This window comes from Trichomycterus rosablanca, chromosome 17 (genome assembly GCF_030014385.1).
Source record: "Trichomycterus rosablanca isolate fTriRos1 chromosome 17, fTriRos1.hap1, whole genome shotgun sequence".
NCBI classification, from domain to species: Eukaryota; Metazoa; Chordata; class Actinopteri; order Siluriformes; family Trichomycteridae; genus Trichomycterus; species Trichomycterus rosablanca.
The window spans coordinates 6018586-6028309 of NC_086004.1; the positions used below are offsets into that span (position 1 = coordinate 6018586).

The following is a 9724-nucleotide window of genomic DNA, read 5'->3' on the forward strand; positions in this document are numbered from 1 at the left end:
ATTTATCAAGTGTTTCCCTAAAGCTTCCTAATCAGCTGTTTATGAGAAACAATTAAACACCTAATCCCTCGACCATCTCTCACAGACCTGATTAAAATCACGGATGAAAAGGAGTTTTTTCTAGGTTTCCTGCACTGTAGAAAACAACCATATTGATTATATGAGACAAGCAATAAAATTCACCCTGAAACTACAGCTTTGTTCAGCCAGGCAGCTCAAATACAATTTCTGGCAGATCCGACTGAAGCAGGAAAGAGATTTCTGCCAGTCTGACAAAAAACATGATAACAGCATTATTCATTTATACATTTTTATCCATCTATACTGACCTGGTAATCATGGTCATGATTCTGGTGGAGATGCACCTTGCCCCCTCTGTTGTGCCTAGTCTTTTGCAGGACAGCACACATTCACTATACTACTCAATGAGCTTAGCCAATCTACCTATTGGCCTGTTATAAGTAGGGGGGCATGGAATACTATGCCAAAGTGACCATTCCAAACTGAATCCAGAAAAACTAGGATAGAACCAACACATTTGCTCTCCTAAAAGTATTTTTAACCACCCAGTAATGTTATATAAGCAGTAGTTTCAAAAACACATCATAGTATTAGACTTTGTAACCACTCATTGTATTCTTCTTATGTGAAATAAACCTACAAATGATTCACATGTGCAAATGCATTGTTACAATATCAATTTTTGGGCAAAGCCAAAACACTATACAGGGGAAGTTCTAGTACCGGTCAAGTTAGTGACCGTGTGGTCTCAGGCACTTTACATACAGGACAAACATGGGGAAAAAACTCCAATTTGCCAATGTGGGCATCTATGTTGTCTATGATTTTACCAGCTTTTCTTTGTTTTAAATAACCTAAAAAAAATACATTGATGCCAGTGAATCAACTGACTCAACAGCAGTTAGCTAGCTAGTCAATAAAGATAATTTAGCTAATTTAGTTGTTTTTATGGCTTCTTTTAAAAGCTTAATGTTATACCAGCAGTTTTTGTATTGCCTGTCCTCCAGGAGGTCACACGGCGCTGTTAATGTTGTTGTTTCTTTTAACATAATTTATAAATCTAAACTACATCATTACAGTGGATATAAAAACAGCCCTGAGCAGACTACAGAGAAAAATCAACAGTGAACACTGAGCTAAAATTGAAAAACGGATTTTAATTTTAAAGATAAATATATTTAGTAATGCACAATTGTTAGTGTAAATGCAGCACAGCTTCATGATCCTGAGTCTGAACCTTCCCTCTGGTGACTATCTGTGAGGAGTTTCCCTCAGGTCTATATAGGTTTTATTCCAGTGTACACTTGTTGTCTCGGCACAGACCATTGCTTTTAGGTGTAAGTAACTAAGTGATTAAATTAAATAAAATATGTGTCATGCTTTAAATTTGACCTCTGTCCAGGGCGCACAATGTACCTGAGTGATGCATGACCCACACTGACTCTAATCAGGACAAAGCGGTTAAAGAAAATGACTGAATGAATCTTTTACAATGTACCCACTGATTGTGGATACAAAAACTATAAAGATATAAAAACAATCCAATCTTAGTAACCACAGCTTCAATTTAATCAATCTGATTCATCAGACTGATGTTGTTTGTCATATATTAGATGTGCTGGAAACCTGGATTTAATCTGGTCTTTGAGAAGCTAAGCAAATTTTTTTGGTGTCTGTCAGTTGGCTACTCTGATCTGATACTCTAATTCTCTGTGTGGTGCCTTGTTGTCAGTGTATTAGCGCCATGCACTCTCTGCTGCCTATCCTACTACAAACATGACCAGAATGAAGTAGCTAAATTAGAATAAATGGCAAAATGAAAATTGATCGAATTTAATTTGGAACATGGCAATTAAAACCTGTCACAATTAAAATATAACATGAAAAAACACGTCAGATTTTAGACCATGATGATTTAAACTTACAAAATTTAGCAAATCAAGGCAGGTAAAAAGTTCTGAAACCAGAAGGATTACTTTTTTCTCTATTTAATGGCAAATAAAGTCAGTTGATGGCATTTGATCTCTACTGATTAAAATATTCTGGCTTGTTTAGCACAGAAATGGCTTTAATTTCAAGGCTCAGCATGGTGTTGTCTCTTTTTTCGCTCTAGGTGGTTTCCATGTTATAAAATCTTCTCTCTGAAATGAAATAATCCTAGCCCATTTTTTACTCTTTACAAATGTCGATCACATTTAATCAGTTAGCCTTTGATATAAGCACCCTCCTTACCTCAACACATATGCTTGATTGTTCAAATGTCTGAACTGTCATGCACTGTACAGTTCAGGCATTGAAATGCACTTCAGTATGTCTGACACATACTTTCACATACAGCACCTTATCCAAACTGTGAAACATGGTGGAGGAAGCATCAATGCTTTGCTGCTTTTTTTTTGCTGCCTCTATTACCAAAAACACATAAATACATTAACAATAGACAACATTTACATTAAATACATTAACAATAGCAAAAAAATAGGTTTTGAAATTATCAGGTCAAAGATATCTCGCTTCTGGACAGATATCATGAGTGCAAAAATCTGATCAGCAGCTGATGGAAACATTAAAGTAGATTTTACTAGTAATAAGATACTTACAATGCTTGACGTTCAAAAAAAAAAAGGTTGATCATTGCACTATTACTTTGAATCAATTAGTAACATTTACATCTTTACATGTTAACATCATATAAAAGAAAATAGTGTTGCATAGGCCAAAAAAAATCCAGACTTTTTGTGGTTTTATTAGGAATCTCTGTTAGGCAGACATGTGTAATACACAGGCAGTATACGAACAACAGAACAGAACCATTACCAAACATACATAAAATTAGTAGAAAAACAGTCATTTCCCTTTAAATAACTCATAAGCCATTGCAACATAAAATATTTACATTACATCTTTGCTCCAATCAAAGTCCAAAATTACATTAGCATTATGTTATAAAAATGCCTTTATAGAGTTAAGAACCTGTTTATAGGTACAAAATTGTGGCTAACAGTTTCCAAGTCTACTCTCTCTAACCCTTAAAATCATTGTTTTTCTCCCTAACCATTCACAATAGCTATGCTATATATGTTAACTTCTTTCTTTTACTAAATACACAGCCTAACAGGTGTAAGATTATTTTAGATGTGTGAACTGATAATACAGTAACTGCATTATAGACAAAACTTGACAACAAAAAAATAACAATTTGGGATTTAATAAATTTTTGCAATTGTTTTTCACACAAAAAAATGTTTATTTTTATGTTTTTATGTTTATGAGTTATTTTATTAGCTTTTGATTATCACAATATAACAACTATATACAGTATATAGGGCCAGTGATAGCTCAGTGGTTAAGGTGCTGGACTAGTTAACAGAAGGTTGCCGGTTCAAGCCCCGCCACCACCATGTTGCCACTGTTGGGTCCCTGAGCAAGCAAGGCCCTTAACCCTCAATTGCTCATTGTGTAAGTCGCTTTGGATAAAAGTGTCTGCTAAATGCTGTAAATGTAAATATATAATTAACTTATATGTTTAATTGGGTGCACTGCAGTCAAACTAGGCATATTTATATGGGCACAGAGAAGTTTCCAGTTCCAGGTAAAAACCCACATTAAACACATAAAGTTTTAATTATTCAGTCACAGAAAATGACCAGTTGCAGAAAGAATACTATTACATACTGCACATGACTCATACAATTATATGATATTTCTGACTTCTACTGTTGTGTTTTCTATGGTTTTCTATGGTTGTCTGTCTATGGTAGAAAATAATTTGCTACTTAATCTTGCTTTCTTTTTATAAAGAACAGTTTGTTTGTTTACATTTTGCTTGTATTAATGACAGGACAGGTTGTTACTGGTTACACATGATTCACACATGCACTGCATGTGTTTAGACTGTGGGAACTTCCAAAATTCACACAGACACAGGAAGAACATGCAAACTCCACAAAAAAATTACCCGTACTGCTGCACCTGGAAATCAAACCCAGGACCTTCTTGCTGTGAGGTGACAACCCGAGCCACCGTGCCGCCCTTATAACCAGCAGCTTTTGCATTTAGGTTGCATTTTGAACAGCATGTAATAAACACACAGCCACTTCACAATCACACAGAAGATCAATCAATGAAAATCTGTTTTATTTTAGAATTGCTTCAATTTTTAAAACTACAGTACACACAGCAAAATCCATTTTAAACCATCACCATCAAACTCAGTAAAGCAACACATGGGCGTGTTTATATTATGGAGAAATCATTTTAAACATTTGAGCAGTATGTTTACCTTTTCTCTACCCACCTTTTGTTAAAAAAAATTATAGTGATAAAGACACACTTTCTATTCAGTATTTTTCCCACATCAAAGACTGCAGCACACAAACAGATCATTAATTTTTCTCTCTCTGAAGGCTGTCCTGGCTGGAATCCCTAAGCATGTTTTCAAGCCACCAAAAAGAAGTTGAACAGAAATTGACTTGACCCGCAAAAACAAAAACAGCAGAAATCCCTGTGTAATGCAAGAGCTTGGAAAGGGAAAATTGCATTAATTTTCTCTAAAAGCTAATAAAAAAAGAACAAATTACGGCACTGTCTAAATTAAGTGGAGAAAGAACCTAACTATAATCTCCAGACAGGCTTTTTAATAAAGAAATCCTCCATATTCCAGTTTTTACCACTAGAATTCATCTTCAGAAGTAATTCACTTGCATTATACAGACACAATGCAATTAGTATTGCAATTTATTTACTTATGTTTCCCATAAACATTATAATGCAGGTTTCTGAACATCCCTGGTCAAATTTTTTGTTCTATTTTTGATTAAAAACAAGCTAACACAACCTATACAGAAATGGAACTAATGTAATTTTTGTTGAAGGTGTTTTCAATTTCTTTTTTTTTTTTCTATTATATATTATGCATTTTCTCCCAATTTTAGTGTAGTCAATTTGTTTTCCACTGCTGGGGATCCCTGATTGCAGTTGAGGTGGGTATATTACTGCTTACGTCTCCTCCGACCCGTGCACAGCCCCCAACGGAACCTCTTTTCACCCATGTATTCTGCACAGGCGCCTCTCCATCTGCCAATCAGGGTCCTTACACAGCGTTTGATGACCCCACCCACATAGTCCGGTCATCCCGCCCTGCAGGCACTGCCAATTATGCCCGCTAGTTTCGAACCGAAGAGTTCAGAATCTCGGCGCTGATGTGCTAGGTTACCTGGGTGCATTTGTGCTTGCAATTTCTATTTCTTTACTATTTCTACATGTTGGGCAAAATAAAATATTAAATGTGTGATAACATTTGCACACACTGCATTGTTTGTTTTTTACAACATGTTCAATAGCAGCAAATAAACAGTAAGTGTATAAATGAGCAGAACATGGTATTTGACCAGGGGGGTCCAAAATTTGCAAAAGAAAAAAAAAATATATGCATTTAACTTTTGGCATTGCATTGTTTAAAAACACTACAGAACAGTGGTAGCTCAGTAAGTAGAGCTCTAGGCTATTAATCGATAGGTTGTGGGTTCAAATCCTGGCTCTGCTAATGAGCTATAAGCTCCAGGGCTGCAGCAGTACAATGGCTGACCCTGTGCTCTGACCCCAGCTACCAAACAAGCTAACATATGCAGGAACAAGAATTTCTATATACTGTACATTTATAAGTGTTTATATGACAAATAAAGTCATTCTATTCTATTGTATTATAGACGTGAAAGAGGACCAGCACCATGCAATGGACTCTTCCTGTATGTTTCTGTCCATCAGTCAAAACTAAGAATAAAAAAAAAAACTACTTTAGAGGTCCTGTTTGTCAGACATCCATCTGCACCAGCACCAGAACTGTAGGAGCCTCGGCCACTTTAGACTTGCGTGGCAGAAGCTGTGCCAGGCTGCGGTACGATGGTGTTGCCCTGAGTAGGAGTTCTTTGAGGCCGGCACGAAACTCCCGTCGTATGAGACAGTAAAGCACAGGGTTGAGGCAACTATTTGTATGTGCCAGGCAAACAGAGAGTGGGAAGGCGTAGGCCTGGGCATTGTAAAAAGCATTGCTGAAGGGCACCAGGTCAAACTTGATGAGGACAGCCCAGAGTGTGAGCGCCTGATTGGGCAGCCAGCACAAAAAGAAAGACAGCACTACAATCACAACTGACTTGGTGACTTTGGACCTGCGCCTGTGGCGTCCCTGTTCCCCCTCTGTGCCCACGCTACCAAGGATCCTTCGGCTCAGAAGAAAGCGCAGAAGCAGCAGGTAGCACAGTGAGATCACAACAAGCGGGATGATGAATCCCAGCAGCACCTTCTGCAGCTGGTACAGGCCCAGGAGTTGCTGTGGATCCCAGCTGCCCGACTCAGGGAATCGGACCAGACAGAGCTCCTCATCTGGCGCCACCTGAGCGATGGTGGAGTACACAGCATGAGGCAGAGTGGCTAGAAGTGACACAGCCCAGATGGCCACGCTGACCCATTTAGCCCTGAGAGTTGCCGCCTGCCGGCTCTGCAGCTTCAGCGAGGAGGTGATGGAGTAGTACCGTGCCACACTCATGCTGGTGAGAAAGAACACACTGGCGTACATGTTCATGGTGGTCACTGAGCTAATGATCTTGCACATGAGGCGACCGAAGGGCCAACGAAAGTCCAAAGCTGTGTCCACAGCCCAGAAAGGCAAAGTGAGCACAAACTGCAGGTCGGTCAAAGCCAAGCCCATGACAAGACAATCAACTGAGCTCTGCTTCTGCCTGTGGCGCGCGTGGAGCAGATAAAGTGCCAAAGCATTGCCCACGAGTCCCAAAGCGCACACCACCGAGTACACCAGAGCAATAGTGACCCGCAACGTCAAGCTTGAAGGATCCCCCTGCAGCACAGAACCATATTCCTTGGTAAGCAGGTGCAGCCAGCAGCGCACGGACAGGTTACCTGAGAAAATATCCGTGCAATTATCCGACACAGTTGTGGTCTCGTTCCTCTCCATAACGCTCACTCGGTCTGCACGGCGAGGCGAGAAGAAGCGCAAAAAAGTTCTCTTAAATGAATCACTATCTGCAGTTCATCTGGGTGACACCACAAAACAGGCTCAGGTGCGCGAGTCTTCATTTGGTCTGAGCGCGTGCAGTCAGTACTGTGCGCCTCACAGCGCGCGCTCAACCTTTTATACCACAGCGCGCGTGACGCATAGGCTGCTTAGTCCAGCAATATCTGCCCCGCTGCTGCTTCTTATAAATTCTATTATATTTACTGTTATATCGTTATTTTATATTATATTATATTTATTAGTATTTATTCTTATTCATTTTTATTAATCGCGTTTGTCTGGTAACGGTCGGGGTGAAACCGGCGCAAGCAAAAACAAACTCTGGACAAAGTGCTAATCTTACGCATTCACTTACTTATTTACAAATACATAGGCACAGTTTCGAGTTGCCAACCCACCTTTTGCATGTTTTGGCAGATGAGAGGAAACTTAAAGCAGTCAAGCCACTTGGGAGCCACATTTTTGAGAACATGCAAAATTTCTAACAGACTTGCAGTGGATAAGGATCAGATCAGGGTTCTCAGGACTTAAAGGTCATGTTCATGTTATATTAAACACAAATACATAAATAAATCTTGATAATTATAATTTGTGATTAAAACAAAACCCTGGTAGAATTCGGCGAGGGGACTTTCTAATTATGTAATAATATAAAGTCTCTACACCAGTTAGACGAAGAGAAATTGTACATTTAAAAGAGAAGAAATGTAAACGAACAAGCTGCTCCAGCACAGAGAGGCACATGTTTACACAAGTGTAAAACAAAGCTTTTAGGTACTATTATAAAGAACATGAAATTGCATTGTACAATGCATTTATTATCTATATCTGATTGTTTGCTGGGTTAACAAGTTTTGCAGTTTGTTCTGAGTACTAGGTTTTCTCCTACATCCCAAAAACATACAGAATGTGATCTGGCTACTTTAAATTGCTCCTATATGTGGGTAAGTACACAATATAGACAAAAGAATTGGAACACTCCTCCTAATTATTAAGTTCAGATCATTCAAATACACCCATTTCTATCAGATGTACTAAATCGATTATGCAAAATAAATTAAGTGTCTACAAATGTGTGGCAACAGTTTAGGAAAACCCATTTCCCTTTCCTCCAGTAGGACTGAACAATACAGACATGGTTTGACAAGTCTGGTGTGAAGAGAATATACAGAGTCCTGACCTTAACCCTGTTAAAATCACTGAGATGAGTTGGAACGTTGATTGCAAGCAAGGTCTTTATGTTTAACGTGGGTGCCTGACCTCATAAATTCACACATGCACACTTCAAAATCTTGTGGAAAGACATCCTAAAGAAGTAAAGGCTGTCATTCTCTTAAAAAAAGGGTGGTGCCACTATCTTAAAGTCCATGGTTTTGGAATGGTGTCTCCAATAAGCCCATTGTAAGGTACTTTTACTACTTTATACACTTGGTCATATAGTGTATTTTGTTCCCTTGCTATAAACTGACACCCTGTCCAGACTGTATTGTTTCTTTTTCTGTTATTTTCTGGGTGGCACCAGACCTGTGCCAACCCCGACTCAGTGAAAGGGTTAGTGCAAATAATTAAATAACAATGCTACAGGGATTTTAAAAAACATTATAGAACTTCAAAACAGTATTCTAAGATGCTGTGTGTACATTTTTATGCACAGTAAATCACCTGTAAGGGTGAAGATGCCGACCTAAATGAACTCTGGGCTGGACTCATGCACAATATTCTATTCTTCAACATCAGTTTCTGATATTTGATTGCTGGAAAATCCTGCTTTTAGCATTTCAATGGCATGATGTTCCCACTTCCATATCTCACTGTGTTTCTGAGATCATATACGCTCAACAATTATTCTTCTTATCACAAGCTAATTACTAAAGAGTTTTAATTATGTTTTATCAAACTAGTTTTTTCATTTTTTGAAGTGTTTGCGAACACATTTCGATGTGCATTTGTGTGCTAGTCATCCAGTTTCTTTAGATTTTATAGTAAAGCACTATAGCTTATTATTTTCAGCAAGTGAACATTACATCGCCTTGGGGTTGGAAGTTGTCCTGCAAGAAAAAGGCCGCTGCACCTCTTTTATCTTTGTCCATGTGATCAGCACCAAAGAAACAGATTCTGATCTTAAATCATTTCAGTCCTTCAACCGTGACCAAGACGTGTTTTGTGCTTGAGATGTGAAGCTATTATTGATAACAGAAAATAAATAAAAATAAATTGTCATCCAAAAATGCTTTGGCCTTGTAGCTTCAGTGCAAGATAAAGCTCAGTAATCATGTGCTGGCTGATATGTTCAGGGTTAGGAGAAAAGGGACAATGAAGCTTTCTGCATCAGTTTCTGAACAGAGGTTATTTGATTGCTGGAGAATCAAATACGACCAACAGCTCCACAGCTCCAGCACAAAACTGACACGTCTAAGCTACATTTGTAAGATTAAAATGATTTAAGATCAGAATGTATAGGTTTCTTTTTTTTTAACAAAAGATTTTGGGAAATCCTCTGGGCTTTAAACTTATAAGGTGAACTTGGTACATCAAAAGTCCATCCATTTGCAGATTAATTGACTGACTCTTCTTTGCTCCTCTGTGTGCCCGTACTGACTTCAGCTGTGGGTGAAGTCTGCATCTCTTAAATGACGGATCGAACAAGCAGGCAGCTTGAAAGATGAAAGATGG

At 38.5% G+C, this 9724-nt stretch overlaps 1 protein-coding gene across 1 annotated transcript; it reads right to left on the reverse strand.

The window, feature by feature from the left end:
- Nucleotides 1–5833: 5833 nt before the first annotated feature.
- rxfp3.2b (relaxin family peptide receptor 3.2b) lies at nt 5834–6991 on the reverse strand. Its single transcript, XM_063013383.1, has one exon. It carries the CDS (start codon nt 6989–6991, stop codon nt 5834–5836), a length of 1158 nt encoding a protein of 385 aa, XP_062869453.1.
- Between the last annotated feature and the right edge of the window lie 2733 nt (nt 6992–9724).

What these genes read in the sequence shown, in the direction of transcription:
- rxfp3.2b (XM_063013383.1), bottom strand. Translation starts at nt 6,991, where the DNA reads ATGGAGAGGAACGAGACCACAACTGTGTCGGATAATTGCACGGATATT.